The 25,649-nt window shown below is 37.3% G+C and overlaps 5 protein-coding genes across 9 annotated transcripts; 3 read left to right on the top strand and 2 right to left on the bottom strand.

Annotated features, from left to right (window-relative positions):
- Nucleotides 1–949: 949 nt before the first annotated feature.
- Nucleotides 950–5,570, bottom strand: LOC116430244 (ATP-dependent RNA helicase DHX30-like). Of its 2 annotated transcripts, XM_076365318.1 has the most exons (13): nt 5,374–5,570; nt 5,066–5,137; nt 4,851–4,959; nt 4,723–4,776; nt 4,235–4,648; nt 3,981–4,159; nt 2,935–3,918; nt 2,507–2,848; nt 2,204–2,433; nt 1,927–2,131; nt 1,659–1,845; nt 1,522–1,589; nt 951–1,459 (listed from the first exon to the last, which is right to left on the bottom strand). In XM_076365318.1, exons 2-13 carry the CDS (start codon nt 5,113–5,115, stop codon nt 1,228–1,230), a joined length of 3,054 nt encoding a protein of 1,017 aa, XP_076221433.1. In that variant the 5' UTR covers nt 5,116–5,137; nt 5,374–5,570; the 3' UTR covers nt 951–1,227. The 2 variants fall into 2 exon arrangements, with proteins under 2 accessions (XP_076221434.1, XP_076221433.1); XM_076365319.1 differs by lacking the exon at nt 2,507–2,848 and having other exon boundaries at nt 950–1,459.
- Nucleotides 5,571–6,302: 732 nt separating this feature from the next.
- On the top strand, nt 6,303–8,453 carry firl (firelighter). Its single transcript, XM_031985857.2, has 7 exons — nt 6,303–6,458; nt 6,821–6,958; nt 7,028–7,222; nt 7,437–7,566; nt 7,647–7,764; nt 7,866–7,991; nt 8,348–8,453. The coding sequence occupies exons 1-7, from the start codon at nt 6,303–6,305 to the stop codon at nt 8,451–8,453; spliced, it is 969 nt and encodes a 322-aa protein (XP_031841717.1).
- Nucleotides 8,454–8,706: 253 nt separating this feature from the next.
- On the top strand, nt 8,707–15,761 carry LOC116430797 (estradiol 17-beta-dehydrogenase 11). The gene is made up of 7 exons (XM_031985372.2): nt 8,707–9,512; nt 12,001–12,196; nt 12,289–12,648; nt 12,772–12,886; nt 12,970–13,054; nt 13,210–13,320; nt 13,418–15,761. Exons 2-7 carry the CDS (start codon nt 12,008–12,010, stop codon nt 13,488–13,490), a joined length of 933 nt encoding a protein of 310 aa, XP_031841232.1. The 5' UTR covers nt 8,707–9,512; nt 12,001–12,007; the 3' UTR covers nt 13,491–15,761.
- Nucleotides 13,662–23,136, bottom strand: LOC116430806 (uncharacterized). The gene is made up of 3 exons (XM_031985410.2): nt 21,610–23,136; nt 14,407–14,540; nt 13,662–14,086 (listed from the first exon to the last, which is right to left on the bottom strand). Exons 1-3 carry the CDS (start codon nt 21,647–21,649, stop codon nt 13,781–13,783), a joined length of 480 nt encoding a protein of 159 aa, XP_031841270.1. The 5' UTR covers nt 21,650–23,136; the 3' UTR covers nt 13,662–13,780.
- On the top strand, nt 16,916–25,500 carry NKAIN (sodium/potassium-transporting ATPase subunit beta-1-interacting protein). Of its 4 annotated transcripts, none has more exons than XM_031985353.2 (7): nt 16,927–17,267; nt 18,047–18,184; nt 18,272–18,352; nt 18,439–18,630; nt 18,711–18,771; nt 19,481–19,538; nt 22,951–23,101. In XM_031985353.2, exons 1-7 carry the CDS (start codon nt 17,214–17,216, stop codon nt 22,958–22,960), a joined length of 594 nt encoding a protein of 197 aa, XP_031841213.1. In that variant the 5' UTR covers nt 16,927–17,213; the 3' UTR covers nt 22,961–23,101. The 4 variants fall into 4 exon arrangements, with proteins under 4 accessions (XP_031841211.1, XP_076222134.1, XP_031841213.1 ...); XM_076366020.1 differs by lacking the exon at nt 19,481–19,538 and adding an exon at nt 19,066–19,099 and having other exon boundaries at nt 22,951–23,074; XM_031985351.2 differs by lacking the exon at nt 19,481–19,538 and having other exon boundaries at nt 16,916–17,267; nt 22,951–25,500.
- The last annotated feature ends 149 nt before the right edge of the window (nt 25,501–25,649 follow it).

Genomic DNA, 25,649 nt, shown 5'->3' with positions numbered 1-25,649 from the left:
AGTCAATGTTAACTTCTTCACTCATTCTTTATTGGTGTAATTATTGTTTACGATTTGTCCAAGACTTTATATTCGTACTTTATTAATGTAATTGTTGTATTCTTTGTTGTTGTTCATCTTATTACTCAATAATTGAATATAAAACGATATTTATACTCATAGCTGGATAAGATAGAGCCAAATAACATCTAATACTACTATGCAGGCGATATATTGTTCATAAGTTACTTAGGTACATACTACATTGCTATTTATACATCTTTTAACTTATAGATTAATATATGTCATAATTGTTGCACTAATTTATGATAGAATTGTACATATAACAAGATACGAGAGAATAATAGATGGTTGTTATTTAGGATGTAATAATTTTGCCTGTTTATTTTTGACAAAATCGTTTTTTTTTCTTTATATCAGAAGCGCACGCTTCAATGTACCTGCCAAACATATGCATAATTATATAGAATATAATGTTTTATTAGGATATAATGATGGTACATTTTATACACTGTATGGAATAGTAACGGGAAGCTTGTAATGAAAAAGTGTATTTAACTGAATTGTAGATATATACATATTGTAATAGTGCAAATGGCGAACCGATTGTCATATTTTTATACAGTCAAACAAATTAAGTCGGTTGTGCGACTTTACACGTGTGTAACGAATGGAACACCGCGAATGAATTTAGGTAAATTAACGATTGAAATATGAAAAAATATACGATTCATTGTAAGATCATGCGCGTGTAGAAATGAACGAAAAAATGAATTGTATATTGATGCTTCTCCAGAACGAAAAAGATACTTTTTCATTTGGGGTCGAGAATAAATCTTTCGTATTACTCTCAGAATTGCGTTCGGTGATGGTAGGGATTCGGGACTTGAATTGCGTTCGGTGATGGTAGGAATTCGGGACTTGAATTACGTACTTACTTAAAATTTTTTTATTGGACAGATACAATAATTATATAAAAATATCATACAAAACATTGTACTGTGATCATATGCTCACGCATATGCGTGAAACTTCCATTTATATGAATAAATAATTTTGGAATCTAAATGTATATGTATGTATATGTACATATATATTTTACTTTACATTATACTTCTTTAATGTGCATAATACTTACATGCATAGAAAGTTATATTGTTTTTAACAATTTATCTGTGCAGACGTTTAATTCTTCAAATGTTTCAAAAAAAGAATTGAATACCTTATTTATATAAATGGATCTGATGACGTCGTCTCTTGCTGTGGTTCCTTTACTACAACGGGTTTGTCTATATTTTTTGCCGATTCATTGATTATTTTTATTACTAAACGCAACATTTTCTCTTTATAGGAATATACAGATATTACATCATTATTATTCTTTGCGGTCAAGTGCTGAATTACGTAATTTATAACTTTCCAGAAAATACCTCGAAATTCTAATAGTAATTCTGCAGTCCTGTTGGAAAAAAGGCAACATAAAATAATCATTATAAAAATTAAAAATTTCAAAATACGCACCTTTTATCGCAATACAGGCGTAGATTCTGAAAATCCTTCATAGTCATAACAACATTCTCTTCACTTACCTACAAATACATTAACTGTTAATGTCTGTTTATCATATATAGACATTAAAATATATAAAACTATTTTACCCAGTCACAAGTGATTTCATTCTGGCTAAATAACACCACCGACAGTGGTGAAAGTAAACTTGTATCTGAAATCGAAGATTTCCTTCCATCTTGACCAACTTGGTGAAAATACGTTAAAAATGGACTTGGCCAATTTTTTCTTTTACTATTTACACTATCAGGTGATATTGCAACCTGTGTATTTTTTCTAAATGAACGTGAATGTTAGGTCGCATAATTATTTTTTTCTTATTGTATTATGAACGTCCTAAATGTTTTTGATACTCACTCGGAAACTATTGTGTTTATAGTTTTTGTAAAGATCCCACGTTTAAATCCAAAAGGTTTAACATTTAATAATTGATTGCTGGCCGAGAATAAAATAGCTCGAAGTAGTTCTGAATGTTTAGCATTTGTATTTAAATGTTCACAGTCATCCGCAGAAAGTAGAATTTTAGAATTTATAAGGTCATTTATATGTAAATTGTATATATCTATAAAGAAATAACACAATAATCAATCGTCGTGTGATTTATACTACTACCGTAAATGTGTAAAGATCATACTCCATAATTTCCGAGAATTGTCATTCTTATTCGCGTTGTTATGAAATTTTGTTGAGTTTTGCTGATCCGACACGGAATTCCTAAAATACCGTATCAAAGCGATATGATCACTTGTACTGTGAAACGTATGTTTTATATCCTTTCTGACCGACTTTGACATCAACGAAGTAGTATTCATTTCGGTTGTAGTGGAAAGCATTGTGATTAATGACAACATAGGACTCAAACATCTACAAAATAGAAGAACTCTATTAATTACAAATAATTTGTTTTCACTTCGGAAACTTGTATACACATACGTACTGAAAAATACAAGAAAGTATTAACGCTTTACTATATCTAACATCCATTGAGAAATACACTATTCGTATCCCTAAAGGAGTGAGATTTTCATTCTCGTCCAGAATATTAAGTTTCATCAAAGTTTCGATAGCATTAGATACTGATCTTTTTTTAGGTTGTTCAATCATTTTACTAAAGAAATCTCGTACATTTTCATTACCGAATCTTTTACTAGTAACAATTAATTCATTTAACGATATTCTGCGTATTTCGGGCTCTGGAAATGATGGTAGTTGATGATACATATCTTCTGTTATCAAGTGATAACTTTCACCAGGTGAAACGCGACCAGCTCTTCCTTTTCTAGACGTTAAGACGAAAACTTGTTTTACTCTTATTGTTTCCCTTCAACGACAAAACATAGTAAAATATTACAGTTTAATAATTACCTTTGATTAATATTTGCACGTGTTACCCAATGAGTGCATATATTATATATAGATGTACGTTCATCCCAAATTAAATTTCTCTTACGGACAGTATCAACAACATACTTAACATCTGGAATAGTAATACTGTTCTCAGCGATATCTGTGGCCAAAATGATTTTTTGAGAACCGGGGGGAAGAGTTTTAAAAACTTCCTGTTGTTCCAGATTCGTTAATTTTGAGTGAAATGGAATTATATGTACATTATAATTCTGTAGATATTGTAATGTCTTTCTAAGTATTTGAATTTCACTCCAACCTGGTAGAAAACACAAAATACCACCAAGTGGTTTATTTTCGATAATCCAACGTATTAATTCTGCTGTATCGTCAAGAGGAGTTTCACTTTCCTTCAACATTTTACTGAGATTATGCTGTTTAAAGATCTTAATATCCTCTAAAAAATGTGTTTTTACTGGATATATCTGTCCAGGTATCTCAATTACATCACAGGAAAAGTATTTTTGTAATATGTCTACGTTTATAGTTGCTGACATAATTATAAGTTTCAGAGATGGTTTATCATTCAATAATTGTTTCACTATGCCAAGCAGAACATCAATTTCTACTGTTCTTTCATGAGCTTCATCTATAATTATATGCGATAAATTTTCTAAAATTGCATTACGTTGTAATCTTCGTAAAGCTATACCAGTTGTACAAAACAAAATTGAACCACTCGATTGTGGAATTACAGACTCAAGTCGTATATGGTACCCTACCACATGGCCAAGACGTTCTCTCCTCTCAGAAGCAACACGTTTGGCTAAAGATACAGCTGAGACTCTTCGAGGTTGCGATATGAGTATGTTACATTTGTGCGATTCAAGTTTTTCTGTGTATAAATCCATTATATATTGTGGTATTTGAGTACTTTTACCACAGCCAGTATCACCTTTGATTATGACGACTTGATTATTCTCTATAGTGTTAAGTATATGTGATCTGAAAAGTTATTTTCAGCATATTAAGGTAAATCTTAGTACACTGTAATTCTTAATACATACTTATATTGCTGAATCGGAAGATTCTTCTCTGAATCTTTTCTGTCTTCAAGTTCCGAATATAATCTACGATTACGAAACTCGTGATCTTCACTTGAGTTCATAAATGGTGTTTGTTTTGCTTCCAAATCAATTCCATCAATGACCATACTAGACGATTCTGTTATAATAGGTTCTATTTCCTAAAAATATTTTTTCTATGGAAAAGGTTTATACAGAATTCTAGAATATACATTGTTACTAATCCTGAAACTTACATGATAATATGTCTCCAACATAAATTTGATTTCATTGTTAAACTTTGAATCAAGATCTATTTTAAAATGATTCAATAATAAAGATTGAATTTCTGTTCGCGTATAAAGTTCAGGTATTAAATTTTTAACATTTCCAGTTTGGTTCAGCCACATCAAACACTTTCTTCCAGCATGTAATCCAGCTGCTTTCTTCGACGACGCTGCTTCAGAGAATGACATTTTCTCAGGCCATGATACATTAATAGTACATATTTGTTTGCGGGGATGAGTTGTGGTATCCTCCGAATAAATGAAAGATATGTGTTGTTTTCCAAATTCACGGTTTACAGTAGAATAAATCTGATGAAGTTGGCTTATTGAATTTTCATGCAGGTTGGCATTAATGATTTTAGATTGCTCATATCGTTGACGTTTCTGTAAAAATTATCTTATACTAGTAACGGGTATAAAAATTTCTGATACTGTTCCAAACAATATACCACACGTACATCATTTTGGCTATGAAATCCCTTTTGTTCGTCATTAGAGCTGTGGGTTAGTCGCTGAAAATAAGTGTTTATCTCAAACAATTAAGGTAAAGTAAGGTAATTCTAAACAATTATTTAATAAATCTTACTGTATTAGCAGCTATTATATATAAATTCTTTTTTGTCTTCTTATTATCGGGATAACAAAATATTTTTGAATGTGACCGAATACTTTGTAAACATCTCCAATATAGCTGACTATAAAAAATAAATTCCATTTAATCAAGACGTAATATGACATTAATTATAATGAAACTAAGTTTGTATAATAATATATTCTAAACAAATGCATAATATTACTCACTGCCTATGCATTGGATTCTTTAGTGTATTCATTACTTGAGGCAGAAACATTGTTGTACATTGGATTTTAACTCTGTAACAGAATAGGTATCCAGCATGATTTAATTCCGGATGATTCTATAAATTTACCATTACATGACAACAGAAAACAGTGCACACGTTTGAAAGAATGAATAAACATTTTATAAAGAAACAAATTGTATCAAACAAACGATTAAAATTAGAATAAATCTGACATTGTAAAAAACTATATGTATACTAATATTAATGAATTTATGTTAAGGTTAACCTTATTTTATGTTTTCTTACCATTTAACCATATAAATTTGTGTTAATGTTCTCTTTTTATCTTCCCTGTGTAATATATAATTAACTCGTATAATATATAATAAATATATACATGCAAAATAACTGACAGAGAACGTGGCCCTTAAAATTCCTTGCTCTGTATAACCAAATCTATGTACAACTACAAGTTAGTTACAACGACTACCAGCTTAGGTATTTCACTGTAGATGGCACCACGAACATTTTCAATGATATCGACTGCCTAACTTACTAACAACTTTCTTTTAAATTCAAATAACGATAACACATATTTACAGAAACATTTAGAAGATAAATTTACAAATTCAGATAGTACAAGAACTGATAATAAATAACTGATTGCATCGATGCTCAAATACAAATGATTGATTAAAACTTATTGTAATAATGTCCAAACAATTGTTTCTAAAGCTTAAAATGTAGTGTATATTTATTTACGTCCTTGAAATTAATATTATAATTAGACGAGAAACTAATTTTCCGCTACAATACAACTTAACAAATACGTATTAAAAACTTTTTAAGTTCATAGCATTCTATGCTCATACGTAGAAAACGTCGACTATTTGAAAGCGGAAAACAAAAGTAAAACCAAAACAACAGAATTACGAAAAAATGGAAATACGCTACATTGTGAGCGAATTCACTATCGTCAAAGTAATCACATCTAATTAATGTACCATTGAATTTTAGCACTCGTTGAAACTACTTATAACGTAGTATCGATAAATAGTAATGCACTCTAAGTTGTGTAAACGCACACACTATAAAATAGTTACTCTTTTATAATATACACATACTCTTTTACATGTCTAAACAATACGTAAAAATATTAGATATTTACGGTGTATCGCTTAACCGCTATCTATCGTCCGATATCCAAATATCGGTAATTATTCGATAAACCCAGGATGCCAAGTATAATATCTGCCTTTACACTAAATCATTTACGATTATTGTACAATCTTTCCGTCTTATCGATGAAGATTTGTATAACTATCATAATGAGAGCCATTAAGCAGATCATACCCGCTCGTTCGAAGAATTTATTAGGAGAAACAGTGTTGGTATGTAACAACAACGATAAATGCACAACGAATAGAAAAAGTATAATGACATTACAGAATTAGTGTTGGAATTATACCTTCGATCGCTTACCATATGAACCGTTATGTTTATATGATAACACAGTCTAAATTCATTTTCTAAACAATTTAAATAACGTCTATAAACTGTAAAATTAACGTTTGTGTACAAAAGTGCAAACACCGTGGAGTAATCATTTGAAAAATACAAATTTGTGGCCTCTGCAACGTTTAAATATTCAACTTTAGAGTCTTGAAATGCAAATGATAAATATAAGTTACGTCGTTTTCACCTTGTAAACAGAAAACCCAACTTTTGTTGATTGCCGGTGTGTTTTAACCAGATTACTGGCGCTGGACATGGAATTGGCCGCGAATTGGCCATTCAGTTAGGTTCTTTGGGTTGCATAATCGTTTGTTGGGACATAAACGTCGAGACGAATCGTTCAACGATGAAAGCGGTGTCCGAGAACGGAGGAGAAGTGAGATAAAAGGAATGTTGAACGTTAGAAAACAATATATTACTTTCATTCTGATTTTGGGCAAGCTAGGTGTACGGGTTTGCTGTGGATGTATCAAACAGGCTACAGGTTCAAGAAACCGTGAAATTGATGAGGAAACTAGAGATACCGGAAGTCACCATTCTAATTAATAACGCTGCGGTGTTGTATCATAGACCGTTTCTGCATCAGGATCAAGATCTCATCGAAAAAACGTTCAACGTTAACGTTCTTTCTCACTTCTGGGTATAAATTCGTCAAGTATCGACAGACGATCATTTCTATTCTCCGATTTCTTCAATCTTACTTGTAGCAAATCAAATTTGTCGGGAAGGCGGGCTAGTTTTTATTATTATTATGCAACCACGAAGTTCATGATCGAACAAATTTGAGCCCGATTAACAATTTAATAATTAGATTTAAGATTCCTACATACTTACGTAGTGCTTTATTTTATTAGACGATCAAAGCTTTACTTCCGAGCATGATAGAAAATCAAAAAGGGCACATCGTGTGCTTGTGTAGTATGTGCGGTATGTACGGCGTATCCGAGAAAGTGGCGTATTGCTCTTCGAAATTTGCCTTAAGAGGTATCATAACATTTGCGAAGTCGTTGTTCTCTTACTAGATTGTGAAATAACAACGATTAAATTATCGATTTGCTTAACAGGATTAATGGAAGCGCTTCATGAAGAATTGCGGCTGAATCCGAGAACAGCCAACATACGATTTACAACCGTTTATCCGTTTTACGTGAACACCGGATTAGCTAGAGATCCGAAATACAGGTGAAAAGCAAACTGTAGATTAGAAGTCTGTGGATGATTGATTTAATGCTACTTTAAGAATCCTTTCGAGAACCGGTCATCGCGGGTGTCTATCGCCGTAGGTTGCCTTACATATTCGGCGTGGTGTCTGCAGAGTACGCAGCGCAAGAAGTGATTAAAGCGGTAAGAAGAAATTACACCGAATACACGATACCACGGTGCCTTCTCGCGCTGAACTCTGTCAATAGGTTAGAACATTAATTCAATTTTAACACGTTGACTGTCACGAGAATTTCTCGCGTTTTGAATAGTAATACTTATCCTTGAATAATAATAATAATAATAATAATAATAATAATGATAATAATAATAAATAATATTATTTGTAATAATTTAGTATTACAGTAGTTATATTACGCCATGATCTAGCTACTTGCGTTACTAAATATTTTTATTTAAAATTAAGTGTTTATTGTAATTGTTCTTCAGCAATTTGGTAGCTCCGGTCGTCATCGGTGATCACCGTGGTAGTCAACGCGTTAACATACACGTCGAAAGACCTAAAAAGCGACTGCGCGATAATATTCTTTCCCTTGATTCTCAGAGCACTGCCGGACACGGCGATGAGGCTTATCCTCGACTTCCTGTCGAACGCCGAACGGAAACGAAGAGAAAACTTGGTGACTGACAGGAATACAGCGTCGAAATGACGTTATTAGTCGCAAGAGGTAATCGCAAGTTACTCACCGAGTGTCGCAATCGCGAATAGATGCGGTAATTGGAAAAACAAACGTGTCTCCGGTTCCAAAACGAAACCGAGTCCGATCAGTTCTCCGGTTGACTGCGTGCAACGAATCGCCGAGATTTTTTCGAATTGTAGGAATCATCCTGTCTCCGAAATATTGGACTTTGTTTTCAAGGACTCCAAATTAAAATGCGCTTCCAACGATAGAAAAAAATAAAGAAAGATGTGACCTTTAAGGTCTCGTCTGGCGAACACGAACGTAATTCCTCGTGCTACCCCAGACCTTGACCATGGATATTGAACCGGACCGGTTTAAAGGCTGTTGCACGGAAACGGCGCAGTGCATCCTTTCCTTTCAACGCAGCTCGCGGAATCCATGGTCCACCCGTCGCAATTGCTGCAGGAGAACCTGCCTAAATCTTTTGGCTTCTGCCTGGTCCGGGGAGGGATCACGCGTGTGTTGTCCGTAGTCAGTTAGAAACGGTGAATCGAATAGCAAACAAAGCAACGAATCTGGAGGAGAGGAAGAAGGAATGAGGATGAAGGAGGCGACGACCTTGCTGTGCTTTGCTTATCCCAACATGTTCGAACGGAACGATATTCAGTCAGGTTGAAGCTATTCGAGCGCACTGTCGGCCGGTGGAGTGGCGGGAATTTTCTCGTGCACCCGATCTTCCTCTTTTACATCTTCACCGGTTACAATAGAAATCGCAGTGCAACGCGAACGTTTCGAACTTTTTCGTTTCCCGGCGTCCCATTCGATTCGATTCCTCGTACTCAATTAGCGTGGAAGAAGGGAAACACGAATTGAACGTAATCCAACGAGGATCGTAGTTAAACCGAAGCGATGAGCCCATTGTTTCGCGTTTAAACATTTTGTTTTCGGTGGTAATTTGGGTTCACCGTTAACCATAACAGTCGCAACTATAACAGTTCGCCGAAAATCAGTGATTCATCGCGTGGACAGTTACTGGCGATTTGTACTTATATTCTCCTTCCCGCGACAGAACACCATAAGCTGAAGGTAAGTGCCCGTTAATAACGCAATAACGTTGTTAATGATACGTTTCATCCGGAAATTCGATGAAACACATGTGAAATGCGAGCAAAACGAGGAAGGAATAATTTCTTACTTATGCTGTCATCTGATCGTACGCAACTTAAATGCATTTAATTCTTCCTTAATTAACTATGATATTATATTCGCGTATCTAAATGTCCTAGCAGATTTATTCTATTGCGTATCGCTTGCATGTATTGACGTCAATGCATACAAACGCGTTTTTTGTTGCTTACTTGCGTAAAGAAGAATCGTAGGATATTTTCGAACGGATTTAGTCGAATGTTCGTATGTTTGCAGTCTCATTCGTCATATAACGGGACGAAAATATTTCGATATGCTACTCGAAACTTAGCTGGTTGTGAACGTACAAGAACCAATATAAATAGTTCTAAATTAAATTATTGCATTAACCCTAATCGGACCACGATGTGACTTTGAGTCACATTTGAACTTTTTACTTAAATTTTTTTATTATTTCATATTGAATTTCCAAAAATTTTTTTGGGCTTTTAAAATTTGGGCCCTGTGAACAAAAATAAGTAACATTTTAATCATTCCTTTTATTCTCATAAATGACTGAGAGTCACATTGTGGTATGATTTTTTTATAAAAACACATAGTACGATTAGGGTTAAAGGTATTGTCGCCGGTAAATAGCGGGACGCAGAAATATATATGAATGCTTTGTCGTTTAGCTAAATGAAATTTAAAATTAAATGATGTCAACCTGTGATAAAAATTATACTTTGATTGAACAAGTAACTTCGAAACCTCGGGAAGACCTTGCGTAACTCTTAGAGCAATGACCACCGTCGTAGACATAAATAACGTCTATATCTTTTGTCGGAATACAATTATGCTAGTTCATATATTGATATTAAATTTTTAGATATGTCACGACTATATATCTTGTTAGCCAACAGGTCTATCTATCCGAAGGCCTTAATTATCCATTCATTTTTCTAGCTATCGATGTTTCTGCCTATCGAATTGATATTCGCATTAACGACTAGATTTTTCTCTTTCCACTTCGCATTTTTTTATATTTTCATCCAAGGATGAAGATCGATTAGTAGATCGAGTAAAATATTCATCAATATTCACGTCTATAAAAATAGAGTACCATCGCCTTAACAATTATCGTCAATCGAGCATTGCGAACACATACCCAGCCAAGGCAAGAGAGCCGTACACGTTTACCTTGAGGATGTTTAATGAAAGAGTAGCAAGTTCACGAGTAACTTCCCCGTATCTACACAGTTATATGACTTACATGTGTGTACTGCCAACTCCATTTCTCAGTCGTTGACACCAAGGGCGCAAAGCTGTTCGCTACATCGGAGGCTGTTGCACCGAATGTCGAATGCAAATTTAGCTCGTTATCGTTACTTTAATCAAAGTAATATCCGTTTTCATAGAGCATAAACTGCACAAAATTAACAGAAGTTACCTCAATTGTGAGCGAGTTCTACGTTAATGAATCTTTGCTGTTCATTTTGTAAAAATACTGAAATACAATGAACCTCGTGAAAATACATACTTGTCTCAGAAGTATAGAAGAGAGCTTAGTCGACCCAACTCGATTAGGAAACGATTCTTGGCTATCGGAATGCTATATGATTCGCTAAATATATTCCTCTAGCGTGATATTTCTTCCTGATTTCGAAAGACTGTTTGAATCACCTACTGAGCATCAAAATCCTGTAAAGTATAATCGTTACTCATAGCTCGTATCTTCTCAGCGCGCAATTAATTCGGGGAAACATGTTTCTGAAACGATAAGCATATTCGTTTGTTTCATTCGGTACGTATATAGCTCTAGAGGGCAACCGCGCTTCGTTTAAATAAGAAATTAGAATTGCACGAAACAAATGCATTTAATCGAATGGGAAACGTACAACGCGAATTGTATTGTCATTATTTCGGTGGACGTTAATTCCTCGATTTTATATCTTACTTAATATCGTGCTTCTAATACGAAAAGTTTTACAAATAATTGTACAATACACGATGAAGCATGCATATTTCTGTTGAATTATCTTATGTAAAGTTTTTTACCATTTAATGTAATGACTCGTAACAATGCATCAGTACAACAGTTTTTGTGTCACATTAAACGACACATACATGAGAAGTATACATATTTCTGTTGAATTATGTTATATAAAGTTGTTTGCCATTTAATGTGGCGACTTATGAAATGCATTAGTATAACAGTTTTTCCGTCACCTTTAACTGCCTGGTAATAACTCCTTAAAGCAATTAAATGAGTTATTCGAACGTGATCGAATCGCCACAAATAAGTTCCCATTTTAATTACCAGTAGAAGGTTACAACGACTTTGTAACTTTAATACATCTTTCCATGGTTTCAACTTCCCATTATTATCCAGCATTATTATTTTTCTGGAAATATTAGCGATACACGCTGATAAAAACTTTATTTTCAGTGAAAGAATGTTCGTCACGATAGACGAAGCTTCGGTGACAAACTCGAGACTCGGTAGCCCTTCGTCGGTTGTCTGGCTGTTCCTCATCGTTGAATTTCTGATTGGCGCGCTTCTGTCAGGTTTTCTAGGCATTCTCGAGATCGTGAAATCGTTGCTACCCAAACCGCCCAGGGATATGACCGGTGATGTAGTCCTGGTAAACGTTTATAACGATAACGACGTCTGGCTCAAGTTTAGCTAACGGGTTACACGACTGATCTGCAGAACACGTTTCTTTCTCTTGTTTAGGTAGCCGGCGCTGCGTCGGCTCTGGGTGAATCTCTCGCCGAAGAATTTGCTAAATGTGGATGTTCCGTCATCTGCGTGGACCACGATTCGGAGTCGATCGAAAGAATAGCCGCCGGCTTGAAAGGACGTTACCCTATGGTCGAAGAAGTTAAGCCGAACCATGACAAAGACGATTCGCAGAGGCTGAAAACGAGAAAACTCGCTTACGAGTGCGACTTATCGGACAGAGAACAGATACGGAGTACAGCGCAGAAGATCAAGGACGAGGTTGGACGAGTCGACGTTCTGGTGACTTGCGTGGGCAACCTGGATCAAGACATCTTCGATACAGCCAGCAGAACTTTGATGAGTCATTTCTGGGTAACGTTCGCCCTTCATTTTGACCATAGAGGACGAATTTAAAGATATGAATCGCGCATCGATTGATCTCTGGTATCCCGACATCCCCGGTTCTCGTTTCTGATTCACTTTTTCTTCCCGCAGACGGTTTTAGCGTTCCTGCCGCTGATTTTGTATCGCGAACGAGCACACATTGTCGGTGTTACACCAATTGTGTCGAGTCGCGACGCGTACCACGGTTCAAGGGCGGCGATAGCCAGTCAGTATAAGATCATAATGGTTCCTTCTGCGACTGAACTCACGGGATAACAATATTATTTTCATGTGAACCATTTTATGCAGGCCTCATGGGGAGTCTGTGCCAAGAGTTGAGCAACCACAGCAGCCAGTTGACGTTCTTGGCATTCGCGCCAATCGCAAACTGCAGGTAACGTCCAATTTCGAAAATGATCTCGTGGCCATCGTTATACGTATTAAATACAACGTGCCCGTATTTTGTCATCGCCTCCTATTTGCATTTTCCTGTTGTTTCTCTCGTAAATCACGACCGTCGACCAAACAGATTTTCCATCGATCTTTCAGCTCGCCAGAAAAAAGCGTGAAAGAAGTAGCCACGAACATCATGCACGCGGTTAGAACGGATCAACAGAGTTTAAACGTGGGTTGGATGTCTGGATTCTTGTATCGATTAAGGTATACCCCTCGAAAATTCGCATAAATTAAACTAGCAGTACGAAAGTCTTTAACACGAGTTACGTTACAATACATGATTCCCATTTAATCGTTTCAGTTGCACAATGTATTATTATATAACGGCCTTCACGGAGTGGGTTCATTCTCAAGGATGCGATTATCCTGCATAAGCTTCATCCAAAAGCATGCAAATGATGAAGATAAAAGTTGTCGTATAGAGAGCACTCTCTGTTTCTCTAAACTTGCTCAGTTGATCGAAGACTACAAATTGGAAATGATAATAAAGAAAAACTGTCGGTATGCAGTCTAAAATTGGTCGGTACACGTGAAAAGAACACATCTACAGAAAAACAGCACAATTTATTAATGAAACAACAGAGGTTGCGAAAAAACAGTCGGATAGAGATCTTATTGAACGATCTCGGCTCGTTGGGGTCGGCTGTGCGTACTTATTGTTAGTTCAATCAGGAATTAGAACGTCGTAATGGCCACTGTCCGAGTTTCCCGTGAACAGGAGCCTCGCGGTTTCGTACTGAGAGCTCACGTGGTTGTGAAACACTCGCTTGAGTTCATACCGATTTCTGATCTCCCGATAGATCGACAGATTCATGTAATACATTTTCGTGGCTACTGTGCACTCCAACTCGCAGGCGAATGTGCCAACCATGCCCATGTAATCGCAGTACCTTTGACGATCCGATATGTTCCATTCCGCCATCACGAACGGTCCGTACTCATACCAGTTGTCCTTGATGTGTTGGACGACCTGTACGATAAACCGGCGAATGAATCCTACGACAGGATAGTTATACATAAATATTTGATATCTTGGTATCGATGATATTAACTCATCAATCAAGAAATGCGAGTTCATTCGTCATTTTATTTGCCTTCGACTTCCCGTGATTTTTCAATTGCTTGCCTTGCCTTCAATTATACTTCCACGGGCAATTACAATTGAAAAATCACACCGTTAACGGTTTAAACTCGGTTAGCTTTAAGATACTCGACAAAGAAAGCTCGAACTCTGTCAATGAATGTACACTAGCGAATCGCATTGATTATACAGGGAGAAGTGAAGCCCACCATTGCACGAAGGTATCGATGTTCATCTTCGTTTCGCCATAAAATATAACTGATCGCTCGAAACATGCAATTCCCATCACCGTATATATTGTGCACGCGAAACGTGCCCTCAGCGCACCTTAATCGAGCCGTACCTAGAACATTATGAAGATATTAATAAGAACACGGCAAGCTTTCGCGTATGTTAACCCTTTGCACTTGATAATATTTGATATTATAAATAATTCTTGAGAAGATATTTTATTTCTTGATAAAATATCGATAACATTATTTACAACTAACGTAAAGAAAAATCGTGTATAAATTAAAAAACAGAACTATTTTATTTTGATGCTTCCTTGCACAAAATTGAATATTGAATTTGAAATTTTACAATTTTACTGTGTTCAATCAGATGGCGACTGGCAGTCGCCTCTCGAGAGCAAAGGGTTAAAAGACCTTCTTTAAAGGAGGTAGATCGTTTGAATTTAGCTTTACTAGAGCGAGCAATTCTAGAGTTGCGCGAGATTAATTTTATGTGCGAACTCCAGTTTATGCGCCGGAAATACACGGAGTTTGTTTCCCGAATTCTTGTGAAGCTTTCAACGTTACCGAAGTCTCCGCGGTCCCAGTATTCTTCTTCTCTGAATTGGTTGCACCTTTTTGCATTCTTGACCGACGGTAGACGAGGCGCAACCTTCTCTATTGGAAATGTTCTTTGAATTTATTGTCGTTTAAACTGTAAACTGGATCATTTTTTAAGTCTCTATGCTCGTGTTGGCATTATTAAACATTTGCACTCGAGAGGTGACTCTCAGTCATCACTTGGTTTCATACAGTAAAATTATAAAATTTAATATTTAATATTGGACCATGTATAATGCTTAAAAAAAGCATAATGCTCCTTAAAAAAGTATCATCTTTGTCTAGTTAATTTTAAGTATTTCTAATGAAATACTTCCGAGTACAAAGGGTTAACACTAGAACTACGAAAAATGACCGGTTTCGATTTTCTTGTTTTTTAATTATTAATATCTCAAAAGCATTGAATACTCAAAATGATCTTGAAAATAAATAGTTCCACCTGAGTACTATAATGAATATCTGAAGAAACCGAAGATAATCTATTGTTACAATTTTTATATGTATTAACATAGTTAATATTACATATTAACACGTTGAATACCATGGTAATCACCGGTGAATTCGCGGGATCATTAGGTGAATTCCATGAATAATGACCGGGGGTCATTAGGTAAATAACGCTACCTAATGCAGTGACATTTAGCAAAACAACCCTGCGATAACAACAGCGCAATTCAATTAAATAATTTAATATTGTATTTTTGTTATAAAAATATGTGTTAATTGTGTTAAATGCTTTGTGGTTCTAAACATTATTTCAAAAATGCGAAGAAATGGAAGTCACAGTGGAGCATAGGCAACGAGTTAACTCGATTTCCAGTTTACAGATTGAACCTGACCCTTAGTCATGAGGTTTGTTACAAACACGCAATCATCCTTCTCGTTACATTGCGAACGTAATGGCATGTACAACATAGCATTTATACCTCAAAGAAATTTAAGAACTACTTTATGTATTGTGATATGACGAATTAAAGTGTGATTAAATTAGAACGATCGTCTACGACTAAAAGAGGAAAAGTTCAATTTTCTTTACCGTCCTCGAAAATGTAGCTGCAGAAGTAAAAGTACAACAAGCAAGGTAACAATAATGTTTTCAAAAATGTTAATATCTGGACTTCAGCAATTTCCAGTTTAGGTTTCCTTTAAGATCGCGAAAAGATTTCTGCTTCACCGATTGCCGCATCTTTCGATAATATTTAAACGCGATCCAGAACGGGCACAACAGGATACTCCAAGTATTTTCTAATTAAACTATGCGTTCATTCACGTTAGCAAAATTTCATACACAGACATTTGCATTTTGGATGCTTCTGATGTTTTTCTCGTGTTGCCAGACGTTGAAAGTGCATGTATTCATTACACAGAAGTGTCATGATAAGTTTACGAAGACGGGCTTACGCAATTCGGAATCGTTGGGGTCAGTTTATATTTAATTATTATGTATAAAACAAATTAGCGTATCATAAAATGATCAAACCTACAAGAGAACCGATCTTTGTATGCGACGAATAACCTCATCCCTTCATACGTCTCTCTCTCTCTCTCTCTCTCTTTCTCTCTCTCTCTCTCTCTCTCTCTCTCTCTCTCTCTCTCTCTCTCTCGTTTCCTTTCTAAAATAGTAATTTATGATCATTTTATCCTTACAAAATTTAACGTATTTATTTATTAAATAAATTGAAAATAACACAGAAAAGTAGCGTAATTCATTGTTACAAATCTGTTTGTTGTTTATTAATAACTTTAATGCTAATCCTAAATTTAATGGGAAAAATGATATGATGTGTTCATTGGATAGTATACTATGTAAGTACTTGAGTAGCAACTTATCTGTTGTCCTTTTATTCGAAACTTTACACCGCAAAACGCTTCCCCCTACTTATTTCTCATTTGAATGGAAGGGATCAGTTCGGGCAGAATGTACTACGGTCCGATTCGATGCGTCCGCGTCTCGTCACAAAGCGGCTAGTCTCGGTCTCGGGTACAAAATAGTACCACGGTCGAAGCGCGTGCATGTCACTTGCACCAGTCATCCACAAGAAAGGTATGGGGAACAAGTGTTGAGGAAACATGGCGGCGCATTGGAACGTGCTAGAGTGATGCAGTGTACGCGTAACGAGACACGCTCGAGTTCGACTGACCAAAGAGGCCTCGTTCGCTAAATATCTACCCGGCCAAATGACATGGGAATTTGTAATCGAAGACACTTCCTGCTGACAATATGTGTCTTACAACTTGTAAGTTCACCGAACAAAAAAATCATTTCCGATCCCTTTGTGTGTTGTATCGTCATTATTATCATCCTGATTGTGATACGCGATTCACAAGCGTACACTTTCTTGCTACGGTAATTAAATGAATATTAGTTTTTCCAACCTAATTCTACGGTCCGCTTTCCACTTTCGTTTCACGAGTATGTTTTATACATTGAACGGCGGTACCATCGTTTCGTCGAAACGGTGAATCAGTTTCGAACAGTTTTATCGACAATACATTGCGACCCGATGAAACGCTATACACTTGTTAGATTATCGTATCGTTTTATCGATCCGTGGGTCGTCTGGTTTATCTCTGCTTTGGGAAGATCTGTGTAGAAACTAGACGAACCATTTATAAACGCTGCTTTTCCTACTTTCTATTACTTTCTTGTGCTCGATACGAAAGTTTACCATTTTACATTAACTGGACGATTTTGTTTTAATAAATGATAAAGAATATCTGTTTTCTAATAATAAAAGTCTCTTACATAATGATTGCGTGGAACAGCTTTTTTTTTGCTAAGAGTAATAAAATGTACTCCATAAAACTGGTTCATGCATTGACTCTGCGACTCTGAGTAATTAATTCAGTATTTAGAGCAGAAGACAATTGGAACAGATTATGGACACGTTTAATGAGTTTGCTGAAATTGAAGGAGTGATGTTTAGATGTTAATTTGTTTACACCGACTTTATGGCATTCTCTTATTAGATGCAATTTAAAGTATCGTTTTCTTTTCTTTCCCATACTTTTTTAGATTACTACTGTGGAGCGCCAAGTTTTCGACTTTTTAGGCTTTATGTGGGCCCCGATACTGGTTAACTTCTTCAATATTATATTTGTTATCTTAGGATTTTTTGGGGCCTTTCAATATAGACCTAAATATATTATATCAGTAAGTAAAAGAAATTCTCTTTATTAATATAATGATGTTGTTCAGATATGTGTATAGTATTATTAAAATATGACTGATTTCTTTCAGTACTGTATATGGAACACTGTATGGTTAGGATGGAATATTTTCATGATATGCTTTTATCTCAACGTGGGTGTACTGGACAAAGTAAGTTTCGATCTTTTGTGTGTTTCATTTTGTAATTACTGCCTTAAAGAGTGCAACAATCGGTCCTAATTTGAAATACTTTTCAGAATAGCGATATTTTAAATCTTGGAACAGGTAGTTTTTCATGGTGGCATGTAAATGGACCAGGTTGCAAACCAATTTTTGATGTCACAGAGCCTGAACTGTTTAGACCTGCAAGGCCTACAAATGTAACAGACTGTGTACTAGATTATGAAGTAGTTGAAATTTTACACGCGTCTACGCAATGTATCTTAGGTGTACGTATAATGTTTTTCCTATATATTTTTCAATAAAATTCTGTTAAATTCCTGTTTAACGCAATATTCACATATTTCAGTTTATCGCGGTCGTGGGTGGTATTTGCCTAAGTAAAGTTTTCATGGAAGAAGATGATAGCTGTAAGTATCAAGTTGAAAAATATTTATGTTGATCATTTCTATCATCGAAACACTATAAGATGTAGTTTGTTGCATAAAATCATTCAGAGTTTTCTTTTGGGGTATCATCTGGTGGTAAGTTTAAGTATAATTAGCAATGGTATCGGTAAACGAGAACTGCATAAAGAAATAAGTCATGGGGATTACAAAACGTGTATCACTTCTATATAGTACAATACGTGACGATAAATATTTTTATTTCTAAATAACATGTTGGGATTTATTATTGCTTGAAAAGAGGGTTGTCGGTTACAGTTGATTTCATTGGTGGATTTGATCCTCCATTTTGGTAAGTGCTTTGCCTGATTCATTGTATGCACGCATTTTTTATCTGCCCCTTTCAGCACGTGTAAAATTATTGTTTCTCGAAATTGTCCAGTATTTTATATCATCACCGAGAATGTCACTGTATTGCGTGATAATATTTTGCATCTTCAGTAGCGTAAACTTTGTATCTATTCTGTTCAATTAATTCCATGAAATTATGTACTCGAATAGCATGAATCGTTTAACGAGAATTGTTTTTACTTTTTTTTTCTTACAACACTTGTTCGAATGCTCTGGGAGATTATTAAATATTATAATAAGTAAAAAACTGAAGGAAAGAATCGTCTGAACGACAAACACAACAAATTTGATCTAATGCAATGGATTCTGCGTCATATTTCAGTTGACTTTGTGGGAGGTGATGACTTCGGGTTGGCAGGCCACACACCGTTACATCCTATGTACGTTAGCTACTCGGCTCTTCCATCACCTGCCCACCCTCAAAAAAATTCCAATCAAAATTACCCAGAAGGCACAGTTAGCTCTCATCAATCGGTTGGTCACGATACCAGCTTCCCAAAGCAAAACGACAAATTCTTAAACAACTCGGTGCGAAGTAAAAATAGTTTTCGAAACGACACGATCAGAACCACCAGAAGCAACGTGTCTAATCGCGATTTGAAGTACGTGGATTATTCTAACGACTACTCAAACCCCTTAGATCATTTGCAAAGACCCGTGTCTCCGTGCGACGAGTACGACTCTTTGGACAGTGCGGCTAAATTGAGATATCAGAGAAACAAAATGTATTATCCGCATTCATCGAAATACAGTCCCGTTGCATCACCGCGTGTAAAGTCTCGCCCTGCCACAGCGAAACAATCTAAAGTCTCCAACAAGCCTAGAGTTTTCACGGATCACGTCCGTGAGCAACCTCTACGATCGTTTTACTCGGATCCTAGATTGGCGATCGAGAATCAACAGAACGCGAACGAACAAGAAAGTTCGAGCAGGTCTCACAATCACAGAGACAGTAGACCGCTGTCGTTGTACGCCAGTAACTTTTAAAACAGTTAGAATTAAGCATGACGTTTCCCTCGGTTCTTCTTCTAGGGATTCGCATCGAATTATTCCCTAGTTTTAAAATGCGTGCTGCCGAAGTTCTGTGAAGTACTCTCACATTGTTCCGCGGAAAATTGTCAGAGCGCAACACGTAATTCCTATACTTGCCAAATAGATAGAACGATTAGAGTAGCTAATTTAGGGTGCCTTCTCCAATCTACGATCTTCATTAGCGTAAACGTAATTCTATCATTCTTTGTAACATCACGCTAACACGTGTTTGCCACGTTTTCTTTTTTTCTCTTTTTTAAGTATTTTAACTGATGGCCCGATCAGATCCTGTGTTCAGTAGCTCCGTTTGTTTTCGTGCTCATATTAATATCTCCTTCCCCCACATTTTTTTTCTTTTGTCGGAGATTTATTTACAATTTCAGTTTCGCGGATGAATCGACCGCGAAGCATACGTATAGTCATGTTCGATGAAGCAACATGAATTTATACGGATACGCGCACTGTGATAACGTATAGGAATATGAATCATGTTCGAGGATATTCGAGATTTTATCAGTTGTACGATTTTAAACTTGTACTTATTGTTAACAAGCAATTTCGTTTTTATACATTAGATTGACGACGTGTTACATCGTGGAAGTAACTGCTTGAATATGAAATTTGATCGTAAATGTTCCGCGAATGCTGTAGGATCGTTCGAAGCTTCGTATAAGGATATTCTTTGTGACTGGCTTGAAAAAGTGACACTCGATGGAATCGTAGGCTGCATTTAGCGAGCTTGCATCGTGACACGATGAACTAGTTTCGTTTGTTCAGTGCTGCGGACGATTTTGATTTTAAGAATGTGTCTGAGTAGTGCATGCTAGTTCCCTTTTTACAGTTTTAAGTTCAATAAAATGTTTATTCTAGGTTCTTTTTTTCGAGCAACGATTACAGTATACCGATTACATATAAGTATACGCTTAATATATTAAATAAAGAACGCGTGCAATTGGATATTGTAAGATACAAAACGAATTTTCTAGATTTTACATTTACCGTAACTTTCTCTCTCTCTCTCTCTCTCTCTCTCTCTCTCTCTCTCTCTCTCTCTCTCTCTCTCTCTCTCTCTCTCTCTCTCTCTCTCTGTCTCTCTCTCTCCATTCATATATATATATTTTTTTTTTCAAAAACTTAATTTTCTACATTCCATATCGTATACACAAAGATTGATCCGAAGTGACGAAAAATTGTACACACAAGTTCCTCGTTTTTCGAGAAACGTGGAAGTGTGTCGTTTTGTTTTAATAGACTGCACAAACTAGCGTCGCGCAGGGTGTTCTACGAATCGCGGTTCAAGAGCCAATAATAACTATTTGTCGAGTGTGACGAATAAAGCAGTACCGGTATATAACACCGCAATTCGATTATAGAAAATTGCATCGAACTCGTTTCGAGAATTGAAGGTATTTGATTTGCCGAATGTTCCTCTTTCAAACGTTGCACACGCGAAGTCCATGAATGAGCACGTACATGTCCCCGTTCCAAATGATCCGCTGGTGCGGCAATTAAGTCGCCGATGGTATTGAATTGCGCGCAACGATTGATAAATGAATATTTAACGGGATCCAAATATAGACAGGAGATGAGAAGCGCGATGCTCGATTCGTTGTGGCGTGCAAGAAGGAAATAGCAACGACGATAGAAAACTTTTAAATATATTTCAAATTGAACCGTATTGTGCAACGCTCCTCGTCACACTCCACCCATACCATTGTTGGCCACGTTCGGTACTTGTAAAACAGCCTGCTCGTTAACCATGTTTGTTTTTTACTTTAAGTAGGTTTTATCGAAGCATCGTTACTCACGGATTACATACTTCGTACACGGTGCAATACTTTACGTAGGATACACGAGCACAAATTGTTACTTAACGTTCTCGCAGTTTCTCTTAGGGGGCATACACGATGGGATATCGCCATCTTTCATCGGTGTGGTTCGATGAACATTTACTGTACATAGGTGTACGTCTTTTTCAGTGGATGTGTACGCATTTTCACGTAACTTATTTATGAAGCAGCCTAGCTCCGTGCATTATGATAGCACACTTAGCGGAACGAAATTAATACCTGACCGTCGAACGTGTCACTTTCGGTTCAGGTTGTCAAAACGTAGTGCAATCCTCTCCTCGTTTGAAGCTTGTACACAGTAGTCGTGTGTAATTCGTTTAAAAGCGTAGCCCTTAGTTTTATATTTATTTACTGTATCATTTGATTTATCTTGGTGCGGTTCATTGGCGACAATAAACGTGCAATGCTACTACTCGCTTGCTTTTTTTATTTATTAACCCCCACTCTCTGTCTCTTTCTTTCCCACTCTAACAATCTCCTCTGCGGTTTTCGGGGAACTGTTTCGTTTACTCGTCGCTATTCTTCTGGTTATCGTTCACTTTAAATTCTTTACCGTTCACTGTAGTCCGTAAGTACGTATGATCGTATTATCGCTGGATATTGCGCATTTCGTATCAAAACTAACGGGATCTGGGTAAAATTCATACGAAGTTGCGTCGCTCGAAAAAAAATTCATCGGAGCGTCTGAGGAATTGTTCGCTGTGCACGTAGTTGCCGTTTCAGCTCTCGCGAGGCAATCGCATTTCTGTTAATTAACTTAGCCCTGTGTGCATTAATCCGAACGTTTTGCGTCTGTTATACGCGAGGACGGTCGTTCGGGAACGTCCAAGTGTACAGCCGCAAATCCATCCGTAATTCGAATCATTCATTCCTCTTGTGACCAGACTTTCGCTCTCTGTTTCCGTAACAGTACAAACTAAACGGAAGAAAAAGCAGCCGAGGCCGTTGTATAGTATCGAGTACTCTCAGCCGGAGCCGCCGGTGCACGATGACAGTGTATCCCCGAAACCGATGACCCCGCGCAGAGTGAAACGCAGGTCGGTCATCTCCCGGGACGGAACGCGAAGATCCAGCCGCAGGAGTTCGGTCAGGCAGTCGCGGCGAAAGAATCCCGTGAACCGTATCATGGACCATCAGGAGAGCCTGTACGCGAACACCACGCCCAGCAATCTGACCAACCAGAACGTCAACTCGCTGTCCCAGGGTACCCTTAATTACGACAGAATCTCGATGAGCTGGGACAGAGACAGAAACTCGAACTGGCAACCGGAAGCCGTCAACATGGCCGTGTCCTCGCCGACGCTTTGGAACCAGGACTCCTCCAACAATTATTCCAACACGAGCAACTACGCGAACCAAAATTATCCGAATTGGGACGCCAGCAGCTCCACCAGGAACCTCACCGATAATTGGCAGCCAAACGAAGTGAATCCTATGCAGTGGCAAGGCCAGAGCAATCCGACATTCCAGCAGACCAGCACGCAAAGTCTGAACGGCGAAGACTTGGACGATTTGTACAATAATCGGCCAGCCAGCGCCAGGTCCAGCTACAGTAATTATCATGGGGTAAGAGCGACACCTCAGGTGCCTAATAGGACCGATATCGTTAGACAGAGTCAGAGACAGTTCGTTCTCAGCGGACCACCCGCTTATCAGGACACGGTGATCTGAGGTGTCGTTCGCGGGCTTGCGTTCGCGGAAGACGCAACGTCGGGGGATGAAAGCTACTGCAATTACAACTTACAACTGGGGAACGTAACTGTCGACGAACGTCGCGGATGTTACTCGAACCAGTAGATAAGATTGCTGACTGATCTCATCGGTATCATCCCCGAGTCTTTCACGGTTTACATATTTTCATGCGAACGTTGGCTACTGTTAGCAAATGATAGTACCGTATATGCTACGGCGATCTTACGTTAGTACTGTTACCGTTAAGGTACAGTGAGTGAGAGAAGGTGGTCCCCCTTTCTCGACATTTCACTGATTTACAAGCTTTACTCGACAGCAGCGGATGCAATTTTTATAGCACGACCCACCCGCGTCTTGTTGTACCCTGTATAAATATGAATTCGAGTCCCCCAAAACGGGGGAGCTCTTTATGAAGTTTTTGATAATCTTTACATTGTATCGAATCTCGTAATATTTCGTAGATCTCGTAGACTTTGCCTTCTTAATCTCTCCGCCTTTTGTCTCAGGATCGAACGCGTTGGAGTTTATTCAGCGGCAAACACTTGGCTTTACGATCGTTAACAATTTTCGAATTCTCGGTCAACCAAATATTTCACGTTTCCACAGCCAATTTGTATCGCCGTTCAAACTGTGTTCATTCGAACGATCATCTGTAAATATCGAATTACGATCATGACAATCATCCTTTATTTATACGATTCGAGCCTTAAATACACACGTACGATGCACCTTCTGGGCACGTATGAAGCAAAGGAAGATCACTACTTTCTTACACGCATACTATTTTCCGAAAGGATATTTAAGATTTGCACTGAACGCCATTGTATTGTTACGATAGTGTCATAGTCTTCCAGATTACGAGAGGAAAAATGTTGTATAGGTATGAGCTACGCGGGGACCAAAATAGATAACACGGCGCTTCGATCTTTACCGTCGAGGACGAATCTATGGAAATAAGGAAGAAGTTTTCGAAAAAGAAAAAAAAAACGATTTACAGGTGATTTATCTTGGTCTCGTGTAGTCTCCATATATTGTTTTCTATGATGTATGCACTGCGCGTGAAAAGTGCAATAAGGTTTTCTCATCGGAGTTGCAAACTATTTTTTCATACGATAAATCAAAATAGATTACGTCGATGATGCTGTTGAACTGTACGTACTTAAGTACATTCGTAGATTACCTGGTAGAATGTGAAATGGAAACCAAAGTATTAAACATCGATGTAAGTTATATTAATAATATCTACTTGTAACTATTCTACGTAACGTTAAACTACTCCTTAACTTGTTCTTCGACTTTCGTACAATGTTAGACATTTAATTCCGCGTGTCGCGCACAATCGACATTAGATACTTAATTCTCGTCGACAAGAATCTCTCAAGTGTGAAAGCGCTCGGTCTATCGATCAGAGACACTGCACCTGCTGTCAGTCGCACGACTAACGAACAGTTGCACTTTTGTTCGTTACAGCCGGATCGATAAACGGACCGCTCAACCCGTAGTGAACAACTAAATCGTGCCTCGTTAGGACTTAATCGTTCCCCCGTGTTTAATCGTTATCCGCCTGCGAGATTTCGAGCTCGCAATTCGACGGATCCGTCGCCACAGCGACACGATAGACTGACCGTTTTACTGGCAGCACGGTGCGTCATCTTTACTATTACCTTTCTATCCACCTTTCCGTGTACAATGTACCACGAATACAATAACTGCAAGACAATAAACGAAAAATGAGATTTTATCTAGACTCGTACTACCGGTTTCTTTCTTCCAAAAGAGTTTCCGATCGTCGAGGCCATCGTTCATCGCGTTCTTGGCCTACGGTTACCTAAGCGCGTCGATGATCGTCTCTTTTGTACCACCACGGCTAAAGAGGTCTGCCTGGCCCGAAATCCTCAATGCTTAGAACCAGTCCCG

Source organism: Nomia melanderi, chromosome 3 (assembly GCF_051020985.1).
Source record: "Nomia melanderi isolate GNS246 chromosome 3, iyNomMela1, whole genome shotgun sequence".
Taxonomy (NCBI): Eukaryota; Metazoa; Arthropoda; class Insecta; order Hymenoptera; family Halictidae; genus Nomia; species Nomia melanderi.
The sequence above is the reverse complement of the archived record's forward strand: the minus strand, read 5'-3'. Positions and strand labels throughout refer to the sequence as shown.